The sequence below is a fragment of the Orbicella faveolata genome, unplaced genomic scaffold (genome assembly GCF_042242905.1).
Source record: "Orbicella faveolata isolate gen_17 unplaced genomic scaffold, um_ofav_v1 contig_14, whole genome shotgun sequence".
In the NCBI taxonomy this organism is placed as follows: domain Eukaryota; kingdom Metazoa; phylum Cnidaria; class Anthozoa; order Scleractinia; family Merulinidae; genus Orbicella; species Orbicella faveolata.
In genome coordinates, this window is record NW_028301541.1 from 23,336,736 (window position 1) to 23,357,303 (window position 20,568).

General features: G+C 38.3%; 2 protein-coding genes across 3 annotated transcripts; one reads left to right on the forward strand and one right to left on the reverse strand.

Annotated features, from left to right (window-relative positions):
* Nucleotides 1-255: 255 nt before the first annotated feature.
* On the reverse strand, nt 256-9,762 carry LOC110046142 (uncharacterized). 2 transcript variants are annotated; one of them, XM_020751816.2, is made up of 14 exons: nt 9,548-9,762; nt 8,436-8,520; nt 6,517-8,290; nt 6,189-6,285; nt 4,967-5,139; nt 4,569-4,620; nt 4,243-4,327; nt 3,939-4,007; nt 3,680-3,736; nt 3,495-3,560; nt 2,702-2,821; nt 1,818-1,919; nt 1,312-1,403; nt 256-849 (listed from the first exon to the last, which is right to left on the reverse strand). In XM_020751816.2, exons 1-14 carry the CDS (start codon nt 9,583-9,585, stop codon nt 729-731), a joined length of 2,931 nt encoding a protein of 976 aa, XP_020607475.2. In that variant the 5' UTR covers nt 9,586-9,762; the 3' UTR covers nt 256-728. The 2 variants fall into 2 exon arrangements, with proteins under 2 accessions (XP_020607475.2, XP_089143311.1); XM_089287185.1 differs by lacking the exon at nt 9,548-9,762 and having other exon boundaries at nt 8,436-9,044.
* A 68-nt stretch (nt 9,763-9,830) lies between these two features.
* On the forward strand, nt 9,831-20,549 carry LOC110046169 (glucosidase 2 subunit beta-like). Its single transcript, XM_089287186.1, has 19 exons — nt 9,831-9,978; nt 11,541-11,657; nt 12,354-12,449; nt 12,976-13,033; nt 13,837-13,894; nt 14,009-14,068; nt 14,174-14,237; nt 14,710-14,775; nt 15,048-15,132; nt 15,429-15,495; nt 15,955-16,044; nt 16,280-16,340; nt 17,077-17,265; nt 17,620-17,679; nt 17,824-17,893; nt 18,007-18,096; nt 18,556-18,630; nt 19,276-19,372; nt 19,879-20,549. The coding sequence occupies exons 1-19, from the start codon at nt 9,861-9,863 to the stop codon at nt 20,023-20,025; spliced, it is 1,668 nt and encodes a 555-aa protein (XP_089143312.1). The 5' UTR covers nt 9,831-9,860; the 3' UTR covers nt 20,026-20,549.
* Nucleotides 20,550-20,568: the final 19 nt, after the last annotated feature.

Consider the following 20,568-nt stretch of genomic DNA (forward strand, 5'->3'; position numbering starts at 1 on the left):
AAAAAAAACCACTACCTAATTCCCACTCATACTCATGCCTTTCCCACAAAGAAGGTTTTGTCCCGGTCACCGGGCTGGAGTGTTCTATGGGAAAATTCTCATCTCGGTAACCGGGCCAGCCCGGCTTCCAATGTAAACACATCGGAAATTTAACGAAGGAAAGAGTGGATGGGCGAGATCTCGGAAAGAGAGCCAGCCCGGTTGGGCTCACGTGAAGGGGCCCTATCAGGAAAGAATCAGTACACACAAAGGAAATATAATGAAAAATGTTTATTTCTGATTTAACAACAACTACTGAAATATAATTGTTTCTTATATCTCTTTCAAAGCAAAACGTCATGCGACATAAGGCATACAATGGAATGAATATTTTAACTGGAAAAATATCGGGTTTTTTTTACATAACTTTTTTTTTTTGAGTTACAATAAATTTAATACAAAACTCTTTACTCCTTACCCCAATTAACGCCGACCAGACAAGATTTTTTAACAAACCTTGGATTCTCTTCAAGGTTGGGGCATATTATTTCATTTCATAACTTCTAAGGCAGAAATTTGTGTCCTCACCAGAGGTTGATGTTAACCGTTCAAACATCTCAATATTAGCTCATATTATAACACCTTTACCGATCACCTTTAGTTTTATTTTCCCTTTAATAATTTTAAAAAAATCAAATGGCACTGCTATGCACATAATGACGATAACCTTGGTCTGTACTCGCGATCTTTCAATGTTTTTTCTTCCTTCGTCTCTTCTGCGGCTTGCTTGCTCCTTGAAATCTTTCCCTCTCCGGGGGAAACTGTCCGAAAAATGCGCGCATGAAATTCTCAAAATCTCTCTCCTCCGATCTGAAATAGGAAACAGATACTGTTGTTTTCACGTTTTGCCGTAACTTGTAAAAAGAAAAGAAGCATACCGAAGACGAGGAAAGAAAGGAAGAGAAGAGCGTAGCGATGGTAAAAAACAATGCAAGGACATTTATTTCTACTGCTAGACCTACCGTCCACACTAATCCGTCACGAAAACGGAGCTCTTCAAACTGGAGGAATTTGAAAAACGCCGGCTTTGCGTTTTAGTGTGGAAAACATTTTAAAAACGGAGCTTTTCAAAAACGATGACCTCACGATGTATGTGTAATTTCCCTGGCGGAGTTTTTGTCGAACACAAATCCAAAATGACCGGTGATTGTTGCGTTTTCAAATTTCTTCGGCGTAGTGTGGACGGAAAACATTTGATCCGTTTTCAGAGTGAAAACGCCGTTTACAAATTCCTCCGGTTCAATGTGGACGGGGTGTAAGAGAATGCCTGACCTGGAACTAAAGCCACTAGGATGTGACTGGCGAGTCTTGAGTTTCAGATGCACTGTATGAGGATTAGGCTCAACACGATAACTGCCAATACCCTGAAAATGAATAAACCAAGGATATCATCACCTACTGATATTAAACAACTGCTATTAGACTTGACCACGAGTCGAGCTGCGAAAACCGAGCTCGGAAAGCGCAAGATTTGCAAGGGTTTCACTAGGTAAGGGCCGGCCGGGTACCGCGCAAATTGACCAGCTTTGAGGATAATTTTTCCTGCCTGGTTTGAGCATCCAAAGGAATATTTTTCTTACAAAGAAGTTCAGATCAAAATCTTGTTTTGCTCGCCCATGAATACCAGTTGTCCCTCTACAGAAAATTTTAATAAAAATCCCTGGATATGCGACGCTAAAAACTTGAGTAAAAAAGCGCGAGGTACAGGAGCGCACCAACAACCGCGAAAGACTGAGAGCAAGTCTAAACTAGTATGTACCACGTGCATGAAACCACACCTGGCAAGCTGCCCACTCAGTGACATCAAACACTTCACCCTCCATACAGGCATAAAAATGCAGCTTATAGCCAAGAAAACTACTCTCTGCCCACAGATCTCCCTGAAGAATAAAACCACACATAAAACATAAACAGAAACCGAATCAGATAGTACCGACCTCAATAAATATGCGATATTTCAGGAGTTTCTTCCGGGATAGGGCACCTTAAAAATATTCACCTGTTAGTGAATTTTTTCGAGTTAAACTTTCGTAAATCCGTCTCAGTGATAATGGTTCCCAGTCTTTACCATCTAGTATCTTTTGGGGTCACTTCAGTACCTCCTCTTTGGTGCCTTTTCGACTCTGTGAAGAACATTCTCGAGAATGCTCTTGATTAAAAGGTCATTTGGTACATCACTGAATACAACGTGCTAATGCAAAATGAGATATAAATGTAGATTCTCTAACTTCAAAAAAACTCCACAAAACCAGGGTACAAAGGAAACCAATTTTAGGCATCTGATATACTAGCTTGAAAGTCATACCCACTTATTGACTAGGTCTCACAAAAATGTCATATCTTATGGTACTTCTGTAACCTGAATTTCCTTTAAAAATTCTTAACAAAATATAATAGCCAAGCTGAAAAATCCCCTAGCCTTGGACTATCGGATTCCTTTCTTTGCACGCTGATAACGGCAAGCGTCACTACCCCCGGGTTTATCACAGACTTCAATGTGAACCTAAAATTAAGAAACTTTCTGTCGCCCGGTTTACGATATTTTCAGAGCCATTTATCGACGACGTTGAATTAGGTGCAGAAAGATACTCATGAAAAACACAACATAAGACCAAAATGGTTTCTATGACTCTGTAAGTGGAGGCATTTACTGTCCACATACCTCTTTTGCAGCGTGTCTCGTGTTACACCGACCGCAAAACCGTGCGGTCAGAACAAACCGGTCTGTGCTGTAACGACGATGTTTTCCGTCACACGTATTGCAGTGCAAGTAATTCTGCATCTGTGTGTAAACAACAACAAACAATGTAGCCAGTGCAATATAGGAAGAGAATAACCGAGCCTGAAAAAACCCGAAAATAACTGCTCCCATTGTCCCTATTTCAGGTCACAACACAAAAACAGGAAACAGAAAACGTACCTTAACTTTTTTTCGAAAGTTTCCCCACTCTTTGAAGGGAAATTTTCTGACGTTATTCAGTTGATTTCGGTTATATTCTGCACCATTATTCAAATCTTGAATCTTTTAAAACCTTTTAGATACTCAAAAGCTGTTCCTCAAAAAATGAAGATAGGCGGCAAAACTGTTGCAACGTCGCCGAAACAAAATGGTCACTTGAGAAATTCCCGATTAAGAAGCGATGCGTCAAAAATTCCAACTCTTTTTAGTGGGAGGCTGATTCTAATACTAGTTTATTACAATGAACAGCAAGATCTGTGAGTGACATAAAAAATTACGTCTCCAGCCTGAGGTGTCAGAGTGGAACTGGGAAAACTTGAATCCGAGTCAACTGGATATTTCAAGTGTACTATTCAGGACTCGATACATGCAAATCAATGCATTGCTCACTGATACAACTATATATGCTCAATAGGGCACTTGTTACAGAAAAACAAAAGATGCTATAAATAAAAAATAGACTGGAATAAAAGTGCTACATATAGGTGGTAATTACCTCTTGCATCTTTCGTCCTAGATCGGCAAAAAATTGCTCAGGACTAGCAGGGCCGAAACGTCCCTCCTGAAATATTTAACACAAAATAGGGAATGAATACAAGACAATAACGTGCTTTCAGTCAGTTTCAGTGTAAGGAGAGTTAATTTTCTTGGAATGATGTTACAGGCAGCTCTTCAACTTACCCTCTCCTCTGCCCTTCTTTTCCAAGCTTCTTCAGCATCAAAATTAGAACGCTTCTCCTGTTTATGAATAAACAAATGTGGCATGGTCATAAAGTCTACAAACAAATCATCACAACTTAAACAGCAATGATATAAAATTTATACACTTAACCGAAGGGTGCCAAATCTTATTCTCATTCCCCCAGCGACTAAAATTGATTCACAGTAATAAGAAATGAGAAATCAAATAAGAGATCCATATAACATTAATTACACTTACTGGATCACTCAGAATGTCAAAGGCATTCGCAAGAGTCTTGAAAGCTTCATCCGCTTGAGGATGAGTGTTCTACAGAGAAAAAAAGCAGAGATAATGAAGAACTATAGAACAGCACAAAATAAACAATGCCTTGACTCAGGCTAGGAATGAAGTCTTTCCTTTAATCCCAGGAGCCATGCAGTGCAACAGTGCAAGCTTGAAGTTGTAACCAGTTTTTGCCACAGGAATGCATAATATTTATCATTACACCAATTTTCGACATTTGTCTTGGCAATTAACAAGTTAAATCAGCTTAACATAGTACCTTGTCTGGATGGATCAAGACAGCAAGCTTCCTGTACTGCTTTCTTATGTCATCATCTGTCGCATCTCTTGGCACTCCAAGAACACTGCAACAACAATGAAACACATTGAAAGGCAGACCTTATAACATGCGTTTTGAGACAAAAGCATGTTTCAGGCAGTAAACAGACAGTCGAAAGCTTGTGTTTCTATATACACTGTACTTTTAGCCAGAGAACGCTTTTATATTTTACCATAAATGTAAATGTAAATTGGTAAATGTAATCTTACTTTTGTTTTTTTTGTTCATGATTTTATGACTGTGATACTGTGGCATACAGTACTAACCTGTAGGGATCGTTGTCTTTGTTTTGAAGCATATGCAAAACTGCTGCATCTCCTGATTTCAATGAAAAACATACAGGTAATCAACTTTTTTAAAGACAACTGTACTATGATCATGCAACAATACTTTGATTCTGCCCATTTAGCATCCTTGGAGACCCAGTTTGCTAGTCAGGAGACACGATATTTTCAGGCCACACAATATTTTCGGGCAAAAGTACTTGAATGCTTCTGTAACTGGTTAAGTAAGAGTATAATGTAAGTACCGGTACCCAGGGGCTCTCCCACTCGCAAATATTGCACTGCCCAAAAATATCATTTTGTACCAACTAGCTGCCCCTGGGTCTCCAACGATGCCCATTTACTGTACAATGAAGGAAAAAAATCAAATAACAAATTACCATTCTTCGGCAGATCATAGGTTTGACCTTCACCAGACACCTTTCTTCTTTCTCTTCTCTTTTTGACCCACTCATTCACAGCTGATAATTTGTTTTTAACATAAGCCAGCCATCTGTCAATTGCAACATAGTGCAGCACCTTCTTGCAGCACCAGCACAAAGCAAACCAAACACTTGATAGGAGTAAAACAAGCACTTGTAAGTTCGCATTTATCAAAACTTACTAAACAATAATTAAAACTCATATAGTGCAATTTTCCATGACATACATGATCAAATGCGCTTTACAATAATTATTAGAAAAAGTGATTAAAAATAAATAAAATATACAACTAATTAAGACTGATAATATCACATGGTGAACAATAGCAAATTATAACAAATTAAAAGCCTGTTTAAAAAGACATGTTAAAAACTTGAAAAAGAGTCAAAACTGGATATGCTACTCGGTAGATTGTTCCAAAGCTTCGGGGCTGCATAAAAGAATGCTCTTCCTCCAAAAGTATTCAGGACCTCTCGCAGTAAGTATTTGTATTCATGACCTCTCACTGTAAGTATTTGTATTCATGACTTCTCGCTGTAAGTATTTGTATTCATGACTTCTCGCCGTAAGTATTTGTATTCATGACTTCTCGCTGTTAGTATTTGTATTCATGACTTCTCGCTGTAAGTATTTGTATTCATGACCTCTTGCTGGTATTTTAATCACCGCATGAAGTAAAAGGCCCCAACCACACTACAATGGAGGTTTTATTTCTACAGTTAGGCCTTCCGTCCACACTAGTTTGTCATGAAAACTGAGCATTTCAAAATTGCTTCTTAAACTGGAGGAATTTGAAAACGTCTGCTTTTCAGTTTATTGTGGGCAGGAAACATTTTAAAACAGAGATTTTCAAAAAAGATGGCATCACAATAATCATATGATTTCCCTGGTTGAGTTTTCCTCAAAAACGAATCCAAAATAACCAGTGATTGTTGCATTTTAAATTCCTCCAGCATAGTGTGGTTGGAAACATTTGATGCATTTTCAGAATGAAACCTCTGTTTTCAAATTCCTCCAGCAGCATGGACAGGGCCTAAGGTTTCTTGTTTTTAAAAGTGTTTTTCTCTTCTCAAAGAATAAACTGTTTGCCATTTTGTTTGTTAGCTGGTTGGTTTATTGATTTCAACCAAACACAGTTGAAAACAAACTTAAGTAACTTCCCAAAACAACATTACTTACCAGTAAATGAAAAAGCCACAGAGCAAAACCAGAAGAACCAGTACATAGTAAATGACGGACTTGAAAGCTTGACCACATTTGCTCAACACTGATACAGCTGTCAAACACCACATATTATTAATGTTGTTAGTAAATAAATCCGTTGCTAAGCCTATGCCAAACAGATTCACAAGTAGGGTTACAAGAGTGGTCGCTGTATACAAAAATTTGAGCCCATTACACTGTATAAACAGTTCGGTGATTTTCATAGTACACAGTTTATTTTAACAACAATTTACTAAGCCAGATCATACATGTATGTTCTAAAAAGCAAATTGTCAAACAATACCTGTGCAGTAGAGGCTATAAAATAGCTTGGTGAAATCAAGCTCTGCTTGAGCAGTTCCCTCAGCCCTCTGTTTATGACTTGGTTTCTCTTTTGCATCTGATGCTGGCATTGTTCTGGTAGTACCTTCATCTTTCACTCTATCACTGACTCTTGATTTAATACCAACCTTAGGTTTTGCTTGTCTGTGTGAATCAACCCTGCTTGATGTTCCATCTTTTGAAGTCTTTACATGTTCAGTCTTAACTGAAGCTTGAGGTTTCCTTCTGACTTTTTCATCAACTCTTGATTTTGACTTGAAACTTGTCTGTTGAAATCTTTCCTTGCCAAATGACTTCTTGCCTTTTTTCACACTTTCTTCATTAAATGAGCTTTTTGCTGTCTCAGGGCCAACAGAAGTACTCATCTCATTGTTCACCTTGTGACTTAAATGTTCCTTGGGATTCTGGTTGCCATTATGCACACAACTGTTTGTACTACACTCTCTATCTTCTGTAACATTCTGTTCTGATCTCACTTTCGGCAGTTCCTTAGCTGTGTTGGAAGAAACATTAGAATCATGACAATTATGTTTGGTGGTAGGATCTGGATATAACTCTGCAGAACTCTTTTTTGATTTCTCTTTCTCTGTTCCGACATCTGTCTTCCTACTCTTAACCTTTCCATTGCCAAAGTAATTTTGAAGATTTTGATAAAATTCTTGTTGAGATGATGAAAGAGATGGCTTTGGTGATTGTTCTTCAGAAAATCCTTTATTCTGTTTGTTACAAGTACAGTGAGGATTGCTTGGGCTTGAAACACAAGCACCATTCACAAAATGAACCCTGGTCTTTGAGGGAACACGAGGGAGATTGTTTCCTTCCTTTGTGTGTCCACACTTTGAACAGACTTTACTGTTGTCCTTAGAGGAAAGTTTGTCAGAACTTGACTGATCTGTCTTCAGGTGATCCCTGCGCTTAACATCACCAGTTTCATCTAGTTCAATCGAACTATCAGAATATTGATGAGTTGTGGGTATGTTCTGATGCAAAATGTCTGACCTAGTAAAAGGTACTTCTTCTCTTAACCCACTTTGCAATAAATCATAGTATTTTGCCCAGTCATCTATTGCAGATTCGCGTGCCATGCACAACTCATCAATGAATCTTGTTTCTAGATTTTCATCTTGATTATCACTGTAGGTGTAAACTCCTTCAGGATATTCACCATTTTTATAACCAAAATGATCAGCTGAAACATCAACACGGTCATCAAGGTCATGGTCAGAGAAGCTGCCATTGTCATGCACAGCCTCTTGTGAACTAATGGGCGTTTTGACTGTTGAACAAAATGAGCCGTCAGCTTCTTCCAGTACTTGGAGTTTAGGACTTTGACTCTCAGTGCAATTATCATTTATTGGTGGGAGGTCTATCTCACTTAAACCATCTATTGGGCTGCTATCAGGTTTTCTCTTCTTGTAACTGCTATTCACAAAGGATGTCCAAGGATGTTCAATGGTAGCTTGTTCACTAGGATCACTATAGTAACTAGAGGAAACAGCTGGAGACCATGGAGTTTTAACACCTGGATTCTCTTTCACTTCTGCTTTTTTTACATTCCATTCATTGGAGGAATTCTTCTTTTTTTCATTACCAATGCCAGACTTTGCTCGAGTAATACTGGCGTAGCTTAATCCTTGTTTGTCTTTCTGTAGATGACGTGAGTAACATTCTGCATTCATCTGAAAGAGAGCCAGTGTTTCCTTGTAGATTTCAGCTTGTGGATTGAGCTGGATGGCCTGTAGTGTATCAAAAGGAAGTACAGTGTAGAATAAATCTTTATGAACCCAGATATGCTACAGCTTCAACAGGTCATTACATCATCATCATCATCATAATAATAATAATAATACATGTAATAATAAACATGTCACAGTTACAAACCTTTTCCAATAACTTGATGGCTTCTGGGATCTTGCAGCAATCCACCAAAAGAAGAGCCTGCTCGTAAAACTTTGCAGCTCTATCACTGTGTATAGAAAAACATACAATCTCATCAAGACCATTGTAACAATTAAGCGACAAGAGAATGAATGCTGGTACAGGATCTGTCAGAACATTTTCATATACATGTAGATGATGACAAATTGTAATGAGAGGCATTAGTGCTTCATGACATCCAGTATATGAACTTTGATGTTTGACAGTTCTGGCAAGTTACTAAGTTCTGTAAATATTGGGCCTTGTGAGTGTGTGATAGTTGCTGCAGTGTGCAAAGGTCTCTGTGTGGAGTTGAACAGAATAAAAGAGGCCAAAGTTTAAAGTCTACAAATTTCAAGTCAGTATTCTTGCGAAAAAAATTGAACCCCTCAATTGCAAACTTCAAAGTTTCCCACAACAAAAAAAGCTAGGGGGTCAAATCTATCCCTGAAGGGATGCAGATGAAAAAATGAGAATGTCCCAGACCCCATTGTACATGCAAAATTTTGAAAATACAGTCACTGGGTCTTTGTTGATTGAATAAAAGTTACAAAAGCCCAGCTTTTTAAACCCAAGAGGATTAACCTTCCTCAGCAAATTATAGTTTATGTTATTTCCTGTATTTCGTTTTCTCTAAAGATTCCCATAGATCCATGCACACTCAAGCTCGGACTAACACGCAAATGAAACAAAAACAATTTCTACCATCAGGAAGATGAACAGGAAAGAATGCTTTAAGACTAGCAACAACACACTGACAAATGAACAAAGCAGAAAAATGTGGTGATCTCAAGGATTACTAAGCTTACTTATCGCAACCAAAGTTTCGTCATGGATAAAGTTACCTAAATTATGTCGTGTCTATTCAGTTTAAGTATTGGTTGACCTTAAAAATAGTGCTGTCAGTCGGTGAACTAAACTAGACGCGGTTCTGAAAACAAGTTCCATTGTCAGGAAAACGTAATCAAGGAAAAACAACAAAATAGAAGGACATTTCAAATCAAAATCAAAATAGCGAACTCTCTAAATAAATCACAACTGCCACCTCGAAACAAGCACAACATGACCTTCGTTACCTTCCTCCACCGATTGGAAGCCTTCCAGCAGTATCCATAATCTGCTAATGCAATCCTTTGGACTACCTCACTTCGCAGAAACAAAGGATGCTTTCATTTTCGAGTGAAAAAGTCAAAAATTGAAATCCTTTCCAGACATACCTTACGCGAAAGAATGGTCGGTCGACCACACGAAACGGAGGCGAAAATATCCGTGACGTATATGCACAGCGGACTTGTCCATTTGGCGGGAAACATATTACCAGTTCTCCGCGGTCAAGTTCAGAAACGAGGCTATCCCTAGTCTCCTGGTCAGACGACACGTGTATTCAACATGGCGGCCTTTCAGTGCATGTCTCGTGTAAAATATTTTTCTTTAGTTTTTCTTCTGCTTCGTCTTTTTAGCTCATATGTTGCTTCCGCGTCAAGCATTAGGGGAGTTGCAGTTACTAGTAAGTAATTCTCTTCTCATTACATTTTTTTCCGTTAAATTTGTGCGTTCAATTTTTGGTGCGTCAATATCGAAGATGGAGAGGAATTTTCAGACGTCACCGGACATTTTAATAATTTTACATAGATACTTAATTTACATTGTTTACCGTAATTTTTGACGGGATTTGTTTTGCTTATGAAATGACATGAATAATTGTGATCTTTCAAGTATCGAATTGTTCAATTTTAGATCTGTTAGAGATAATCTTGATCTAACAGAAACATGCAGACACATGTAGCTGTGCATTATAAAGCTCAGCTTAGATTTCTTGCAGATTACCCGGTCACTTTACAAACACTTCACCTGCATGTATTAAATCCTCAGCTCAGTTAAATTAGCATTAGACCCAGAAATCCCTATCAAAAGGGTCAGGGATCTTTGCTGTATCGCAAAGGGTTCTAATGATTGCAGATTATGTCATCAGTTAGAGTGTTCGGGGTGCTATACCATCATTTTCAGCTGTCAAGTTGTCATTAAGGGTAGTATGCAAAGAAAGAAAATTGGCCCAGACCAATCAGGCATGAATAATTTTGTTGTAAAAAATTGCCCACTACAGACAAACATCTTCACTACTTTCATGATCACCTGGGAGTGTCACTCTCCTGCTACCCCTGGTGCAGTGCAGTTACATGTATTTTAACACTGTGATGTAAAAGTTCCTCAGGGGGGGGGGGGGTGGTAGGGAGGCATGAATTTTTTTTTCTCACTTTCAGGTTGTGCATGGTTCTTCGGTGGGCAATAGCTTGTGCAAGAAATTTTTTAAAATAATACACAGGACCTTGATAGTAGAAATCACTTGCTCAATTTTTTCCCCATGGCTCCCCTTGCACATTTTTTCCTCAGTAGTTTTTACTGTGAAGGAATTTTTATTTGGAAATTGCTTTAATCCCTGCTCTCCCAAAAAAATATCAAACATATGACCAGGGGTAATCCTAGAAAAAAATACCAACAGATTTGAAGTTATATAATAATGTAATGAAAATATATAATAATGATTGGTCCCTTACAGCTAAAAAAATCTGATGTCTTTTTGGCATCTTTTTTTAAAATGATGAGTTCCCTTGATCAGACCAATCTGTCTCAGAAACTTAGAAGTGGAGTGTTTACTGCATGACTTTAAGGTATAAGGTACTACCCTTACCATAAATTAGGGAACTAGTCCTTGCAACTAGTCCCCTGCGGAGTTTATATGAAGGGAGTGGTCGCAAGGACTTGTCCCACAAACAGTTAACACAAAGTGTTTTGAAGATCAAGTCGCAGGGACTTGTCCCAAAAATTCAAACCAGTTTGAATTTGTGGGACTAGTCAAAGGGACCAAAATTTTAGTCCCTGCGATTGGATTTTGTGGCAAAAATGGGTAGCTCACGTGATGGAACTTGTTGCAAGGACTAGTTGCAGGGAGTAGTGCCCTTGTGTGTGCCGACCTTTACTTACGTACACATCTGAGATATTAATAAGAGCGAGTAGCTGAATAGTTATGATCATTCACAGCCTAATAACATTTTTGTTTTGCTTTTGCAGTGTTACCATTTTATGATCCTGCTAAAGACTTCACTTGTTTAGATGGCTCCCTCTCTGTTCCTTTTAGTAGCGTAAATGATGATTATTGTGATTGCGCTGATGGTACTGATGAACCAGGTACTGTGTTTGAAATTAACCACTAATCAACAACTTTTCTTAACTCTTTATATTATAGAATCATATAAACCTAATAAATGAAAATGAGGGATAATCAAATTTGATTTATTTTTTGATTAAAGCCACAAAATGGTATACTTAAAACACTTGTAAGTACTCTCAATATTGACATTTCTTGTTGATAGTCCTTTTCACAGTTGCTTTTCTTATTTTCTTACTTATCATAAAGATCAATGTGGATGGGAGGCAATTTCAGGCAGAAACTATAGAATTGCCCAAAATTGCCTGATGTTCATGTTATTAAGATACAAGTAAGAAAAAATAACCATGAAATGAGATGTTTGAATTTAGCACTGTTTCTGGTAGTGTGTACAAATTAGCTTGTAATAGGAAGTGGGGAAGATGTCCAATAATAGGGGACTTCAGATTTGAATATGAGTATGAGATCGAGTACAAGAACAACTTTCAGTATTCTAGTTTGTGCAGACTCCATATTGTTATGTCACATACATTACCCATCTCCACATAAAACCAACATGAAGGGCTAAGGCTCTGAAAACGTCACTGGTTTGAAATTTGAAAACTGTATTTATGCTCTTATCTTGTGCTCATAGTCCAATATAAAGGTACCTAATTTAAACCACAAACATGTGCTAGTACTAATAACAGTACATTGTGCTAATAACTTTTTTTCAGGAACATCAGCCTGCTCTGATGGAAAATATCATTGTACAAATGCTGGTTTTAGACCTTTGAATATTCCCTCTTCTAGAGTCAATGATGGTATATGTGGTATGTACATAATATATTTTTTTCTTCATATCTAAATGTATGTAGTGTACAGTATTTGTGCAGTTAACATTTCCCACTTTCTCTTCATTTAGTTACAAACTTTGCATTATTTCCATTGTTGATATTTGAGGGATATAGTGAGGATATAATCAACGCGAAAAATGTGGATTCACGACTGGCCCTTTGATTTAACACACAAAGAAACAGACTCAAAGTATCTCTGTCAAATTCTTACCCTCGGCCCACCCCCACCCCCCCTCCACTCTAACATATTCAAAAAAAAAACTCTGCACACCGATAAGAAAAATATTTGAGTTAATTGTTATTATTATATTATTATTATTATTATTATTATTAATTTTACAACGTTCATTCAACTGCACAGAAAATGCTTGCCTGCTCACTTTGAAGCCAATTAGTTAATTCCTTTTTCACTTGAGCTGTGTCTACAGTTGCTTGTGTATGTACATTGTATTAGTTCTAGTGAGAGAGTGGATATTCAAAACAACATTTTGTTGCGATGTAGATTGCTGTGATGGTAGTGATGAGTATGACAGTGCAGCCAACTGTCCCAACACATGCAAGTAAGAGTAAAAAATCTCATTGATTCTGTCTTGTTGAGTTAAAGATTACTTTACTGGTTTTACTTTTATTGTGTGACGTTAAACGGTCCTTTCTCTGTGAATCGCACTCAGTTTGCCAAAAATGATTGTTCACTTGAGCCGAGAAGAGAAAGGAGAGCAATATGCCTGTTACCAATTCATTCAGTGTGAAACATATTACCTGAGTGAAAGTTTGCATGGCAACAACAAATTACATGTAGCTGAAATAGTTTTCATGTACATGTATATTGAAAATTATTGTTAAAAAATTATGGCTATTGAGATTGGTAGGAGGAGAGCAGAGAGAATAATATACCGGAACAAAACGTAATCTAAAATCTGTCTGTCTTTCTGTGTCTGTCTGTGTGAATGTCTGTCTGAATGTCTGTCTGTGTGTCTGTCAGATTGTTCATTAGGTTGGACTGTCTGTCTGTCTGTCTGTCTGAAATCTGTCTGTCTGAAATCTGTCAGTCTGAAATCTGTCTGTCTTTCTGTGGCTGTCTGTGTGAATGTCTGTCTGTCTGTCTGTCTGTCTGTGTGTCTGTCAGATTGTTCATTAGGTTGGACTGTCTATCTGTCTGAAATCTATCTGTCTGTCTGAAATCTGTCTGTCTTTCTGTGTCTGTCTGTGTGAATGTCTGTCTGTATGTCTGTCTGTGTGTCTGTCAGATTGTTCATTAGGTTGGACAGACTAACAAATAAATTATTGGGTTCTAATTTATATACAATTGTTCACAGGTATATAATGTGCATGTTTAACGATATTTTTATGATGCATGTTTCAGGGAACTTTATAAGGAGCTGTACCAAAAACAGAGAGAGGAGGCTGAGGTGGAAAAACAGGTAAGCGAGTCTAGCCTCTTAAGCGACCAATCCAGGCTCCTTCATCAGTATGGTCATTATAAACAAGTTCTGTCAAATCATTGGTTGCCAATGTCAGTATTTCCTCTTTTTAAGGGTGCTGCCATAAAGCAAGATTATAGCCGACAAGGTCAGGAGAAAAAAGAAGAAAGGAAGGTAAGTCTGTACGAGATGCAATATTTTGACAGATTTATGGTATTGTTTTAATGTTTCCGGGTTTGTTTGTTAAGTTGACTAAGATGTTGCATATCATTTATTTAGCAAAAGCTTGAAGAATTGAAGAAACAGTTGGAAGAAAAGAAAGCTGTTATGGAAAACTTGAAAGGTATCAAAGTTTATGATATCACACTTAAAATCTGACATTTGCAAAGCCTATCACAGATGTCACTATATATCCTTGACTAAACATTAAAGATGATTTCCAGTCTGTACTGCACAGCCTCAGAACCCAAATGTTTATGAGTCTCACTCAATGGAATGGGAATGGAGGTTGTTCATTACACACCACATACCTTATCTTTGAGGCATTTTAGATTCTCTGTCCAACAGTGTCTTTAATTTTTACTACTACGGAGCTGTTTCATCCAGTGATATCAGAAAGAGCGAAGCATAAAGCTTTGTCTCCATAATGATGGTTGACATGAAACTTTCAATTTACGTCATGTAAGTGGTTGCAAAATGTTACATTTTATGACATCTTACTTGAATCGAAACAAAAAAGGTAAACAGTGCAGAGAGAGTGCACAGTAGGGACTGGAAATCATCTTTGAGGTATGCTTGAATGTTTCTTCCCACAGCTAAAAAAGAGGATGTTGAAGCAATTGAAAAAGAAGCCAAGGACAAACATGAAAAGGAATGGGAAGGTAAGAAATAGTTGAACATGGCATTCATGATATCAAGATCATGATTAATTTGGAGAAGACTAAAACTTCAAAGGGATCATGCAATCAGTTTTGGTCTCTAAAATCTCTTGCTTTGGTCTCACACGACATTGAAAAATTAGAATTACTGTACTTGGAACACTTCCTAATTGTCCATACCTGTAGTTATTAGTCAGAGTTTGGGATCATATGATGATATGTCTGAATGTTTAAGCAATGTTAATGATAATTTTCCTTTTTGTGTTCATGTACAGAAACTAAAGCCAAACTTTTGGCAGAAAGGGACAGAGCATCGGCAGAGACGGCATTCAAAGCTCTAGATACTGACGAAAATGGACGGTAACAAACAAGAACATTGTTTTATTTTTGTGTTCTTCATGTCTACTTACTCTGCCCTGTCTTATCCACCTGTTTCTCTAGTGGTTTCAAAACTCCACTTACATGTTTTTTGTTTGTTCCAAACTACAACACATTTAGTGATCTTACTGACTTTGACTTGTTGTTGCATAGCTTGTGCTTTTTTTTCCTACAACTAGAACAACTTTGCATTTGCATTATTTGCATTATTCTGGTCTACTGCAGCACTTTCTCAAATCGCTGTTTAATGGAATTTAACTCGACTTATTTCCCTGCAGTGTTACATTACAAGAAATTGTTGATACTGAACTTTTGGACAAGAAGTACAATGAAGATGAAGCTAGGGTTAGTGCAAATCATTTACAGAATGCTTAACGTAGAAGTCTGTTACCCCTCCCCCTAGATCAGCCTATGATTTACTCCGTGTAGCTTTTTCCCCCAGAGGGGGACTCCCATGTAAAAAGGACTTGGGGTGCTCGTCACACCTTTTTGGGGTTAAAAATGTGATTTTAGTACCTCTTAGGGTGTTCAGCCTGAAAAGGTCCACAGCGGGAGCTATTGCAGTACCTTTTAGGGTATCGAGCTGAAAAAATATGACAGGAGATAATGTGTTGTTTTAGAATTGGTACCTCGTAGGAGTGAAAATGATTTCAAGCCACACCCACAAAACAGGATCTTGGTGCCTCTTAAGGGTTCATTTCAAAATTTCCAATGAGCACCCTGGTCTTTTTTGTATGGGAGTTCTCCCTTTAGCTTTTTCACTGCATATTTCTCATTATAATTTCATTATAATTATATTGTCAGGAGTTGCTTGGTGGATATGAGGAATCCGAGTTTGAAGATTTTTTCTCAGGATTATGGAGCACCTTCAAAGACAAATACCTTCATAAGCAGGTTTGTGTAGACTCTTGAGTTACTTCCATAAAATGCCCTTATTACACTGTATAGTACAGTAAGAATTCTAATATTATTTTTGTCTGACATTTTAGGTCATTTTGTATTGGTTCAAAATGTTCTAGATGACAGTTGTTGTGTCATAGATGCATTAAGCATTATCATTAATCAACAGACACAGAAACATTATTCTAAATATGAACTGTTTATTGTTTATTTTGCTTTTTTATTCTAGCCTGAACCTCCACCAGTTGATGAATCAGCAACAACTGAAGGGGAAGATAAACCAACAGAAGGTCTGTGTAAACTTGGCATTAAATTAAATTATTGGGGCTGGAAAAAATTGTTGTCCCATTGTCCCAGACAAGTAGATTTTCCTTCTGGGCAAGTGCCTTTTCATTCTCACTTGCCCAATGGGCAAGAGATCAGGCAAGTCATCTGCCAACTAAATCATTAAAAGAGCAAACTAAGTCTGGCCCAGAATGTCCCAAATGCAAGGTGGAATCCAAGTTTTTTTCAAGCCCTGTTTATCAGTAACTTTAATACAGTTCATACATATATAGAAATTGGTTCAATCTCTAAAAGTCAAGAAAATTTCAGTCTGTTTTTCACAGAATTTTGCACCCAGTCGGGAGCTTCATAATACCTTACCAAAGTCAGGGGAAAGTATTGCTGCAGCTTTTTGATTAACAGTATTTTTTGGGCCAGTATAAATAATTTAGCTAGTTTAATGGGCACATACTGCATCTAGAGAGTGTGAAATGCTAGTCTTTTGCAGACACTGGGGGCCTATAATACTCCAAAATTTCTTTTTTCTAAAAGAAATTAAAAAAGAAATGGTTATATTTGCTCAGTCAGTTATTAAAGTTGAGTCTGAATTGTCTTCTCGTAGACATTTTTTTTTTTCATGGATGGCAACCATGAAGATGTGAAACAACCTGGTCTTCATTCTCATAACCCACCTAGTTGTAATGTGTTCAAGATGGAATTGAGAATTTTGGACATCATCACTAATGAGATTTTTATTATTAGCTGCAACTGCTGCAACTGAGCCACCCCCTGTTCCTCCTCCAATTGACGATAATTTGGATGACGAGGATCTGCCTGAGGTACCTGGTGATGATGATGAGGAGGAGGAGGATGAGGATGAAGATGAAGGAGACGAGCCCTCAGATGAATTTAAACAAGAGGCTGAGAACAGAGCTGCTGAAGCTTCAGAGGGTCAGTCAGGTTGAATAAACTGATAAATCTAAATGGTTGAAATTAGGGTTATTGCTCCACTAAGTTAAAACTGAGCGCTCTTTTATTATTCTTGTACTAATTGTTTGTCAATACCTTGAAAAATGATCTGATCGATCTCTTTTACTGCCTCATGCTAAGAAATAAAGGCTCACTTGCTCAACGCACTACTTGTCGAGCACTTTATCATGAGCCCCCGGTTCGGGAGAATGGGCAACCACTCCATGTGTCACGGCGTTGAATGAATTACATGTATCACTATTACTGTTTCCTAGTCTTAATCGAACCTATTTAAGATAGGTTTTACTGACTTCACTGCCCACGCTACTGTTACAGATAATAAAGATGATTTGAAGATGCCTGATTATGATGAGGATACAAAAGCGAAAATTACTGGTAAGTCAAGGTATTAGCGCAAATATGTGCAATTTGTGCTGTGGACAAGGATTATGGACTACACAACACTGTGTGGTCCGCTTATTGTGCAAAGACCCCCTGGGTTACGTTGTGTAAAGAAATGTTTTGATATCTCTCTTTAAGTTGCTAACGATGCCAGGAAAGAATTCGATGATGCAGAAACTGCTTCACGGGACACAGAAAGAGAAATCAGGTTTGATAATTTAGTTTTAAAGTGCTGTTCTAAATCGTCATCTTGATGAAAGGAAAAACAAAAAAAACGGCTCAGTAATGTTGTCGATCGTATGATTTGCTTGCTTCTTTCAGTGACCTTGAGAGATTGCTGAACCTAAATCTTGGTCAAGAGGAAGAGTTTTCTCCGCTTCAAGGACAATGTTATGAGTACACAGATAGAGAGTGAGTAAATAATACTATGAAGGTAAAGGTAGTCTGCATACGAACCAAGTGGCTCATCAGGCCGGAGCTTACCCCGGTTTCAATAGCATGAAGCAACCAGGAGCATTTCTACTCCCCCCTGGATGGGATACTAGTCCATCGCAGGGTTACCCCCCAGCGTGAAATCCGCCGATACCCATTTATACACCTGGTTGGAGAGAGGCGCTGTGGGAGTGTCTTGCCCAAGAACACAACACAATGTCCCCGGCCAGGGCTCCGACCCGGACCGTTCGCTCCGGAGTCGAGCGCACTAACCACAAGGCCACCGCGCCTCCCATAAATAATACTATGACAGGTCATATATATAGCTAAGTTTCACCCGAACAAGTACAGAGGAAGATTACATCTTTGACGGGCACCAATCTATATAAGCAGCAAGGTCCATGTGATAACAAGTCTATTTGGCTTTCCTATTTACAGGTATTTGTACAAACTTTGTCCGTTTGACAAAGCTTCTCAGCAACCTAAGGATGGAGGCTCAGAAACTTCACTAGGGTGAGTGATTTGTACAGCAGTAAAAATAGTTACCTCTCCATTCAAACCAGAGTGACTTGAAAATGTACGACTGGATCATATCCCAGTGTCCATAGCGTGAAGCGATTGGGAGTGTTACATCTGAGGAACCCTCCCCTCTCCTCTCCCCCCCCCCCCCCCCCGAAGAACAGTTCGTGATCGCTGTTACTAAATCATTCTCCTTGAGCATAGAAACATCGTACCTTGCGTAGAAGACGTAAAACGGGAGAGAGATCAGAGGGAGGGACAACGGAGATAGTGTAGAAGTAGGGGGCGAGGGTTCCTTCCCGTTCTTCCTCGCATCTTTCGCCTCCCCTACTTCTTTTCCCGTTTACGCGTGTACCGCAGACTAGAAGTATTGTGAGACTAGTGGCACTGACCTGTGCTCAAATACGGAGAACATCACGCTAACCAGAACGCTATTTTTATACTGGAGGGCGTATGCATTTATAAATCACAGTCAAAATTCTTGTAAAGGCCTTTAAAAAAATCCCTCTAGTTAGAATGGAAGAAATTGTAACACACTTAAATGAACCCTGACTACGAGTAAGCATCGTAATATCAATAGCAAATAAAAAAGATTGCAGTCGTCCTTATCAGAGTTGTCTCATGTTATCTGTATTTTAGCACATGGGGCGAATGGACAGGAGATCCAAACAAGTACAGTCGTATGAAGTATTCTGGAGGACAAGGCTGTTGGAACGGACCTAGCAGATCCGCTGTGGTAAGCTGGAAACATACATGGCTACGAGCTGCTTTTGTTCTTGCTGGGTTTTTTTTAAGTCGTCGCGGAAGTTGCGTTATATTTTTATTCAGTTATCGAGAAAAGAACGCACACCCTTCGAAAGTCATAATACCAGGTACTTACAAGGTCTAAGTGCGCGAGATCTTTAATCTTTAATAAATTATTCGCTTGTTTGAGTCGTTATTAATGCGCGAAAAAGCGCCGAACAAAAGGACGGCAAATAGGACCTGCGCGTTTCATCTTATGTTAACATTCTCGCAGAAGTTATGTGTGTTTGGGAACGTGAACTTAAGAATGTCAAGAATCGCTATAGATGAATAAAGGAAGAAAAAATGGTTCCTTGGTTTTTCTTCTGGCAGAACACGAAGCATGTAGAGTATAGCGTTCTTCGCAGACATGACATCCTTGTCGCGAAATCTTCCCTCCATGCTCGGCCAAACACCCTCCAAATTCATTGAATTATATTATCATCCTCTCCTTTGCAGATAAACCTTCGCTGTGGCTCAACGAACGAGCTGTTTCAGGTCTCAGAACCGAGCAGATGTGAATACCTTATGGAATTTAAAACACCCGCTGCTTGTAGGAATGTCGGCGACTCCACCCTTCCACACGAACATGGCGGAGAACTGTGATTTAATATAGGAACCCTTAAATCTGTACAGAATTTCTACTGGAAACAAAATCAAATAGTTATTGTAATAAACTTTTCCGATGCGCTAATGATGATGATGATGATGATTAGCGTATGAGTTCTTTAAAGCAAAATTATAAATTTAAACAGGCGAGCCAAGAGATCCGCCCTGGTACCGAATCAAAATTCTTGGAACCAATTCTACAAGCTTTTTTTATGTTGACATCGTGTGATATGCACTTGCACAAATGACAATGGTAACCGTGTGATCCATATCTAATTGCTTTGTCACTGATCTCTAGGAAGATTGGTGACAGCAATAAATTGTTCACTAGCAAGGCCTTGGTGTCTCATTGTACCATCAAATTTTCCGAAATGTGAATTGTCGAGTATTTCAAGCTTAATATCTCATTAGTTTTGTGTAAGCCGATAAGACAGTTCTCAGAGAAGCCAGATTTCAGCTACCATACGAGTTCACCTTGCAATGCATTGTAATTTTAATAAAATAATTTTCATTTTGCTTGATGTTTTATGAACTTAGTGA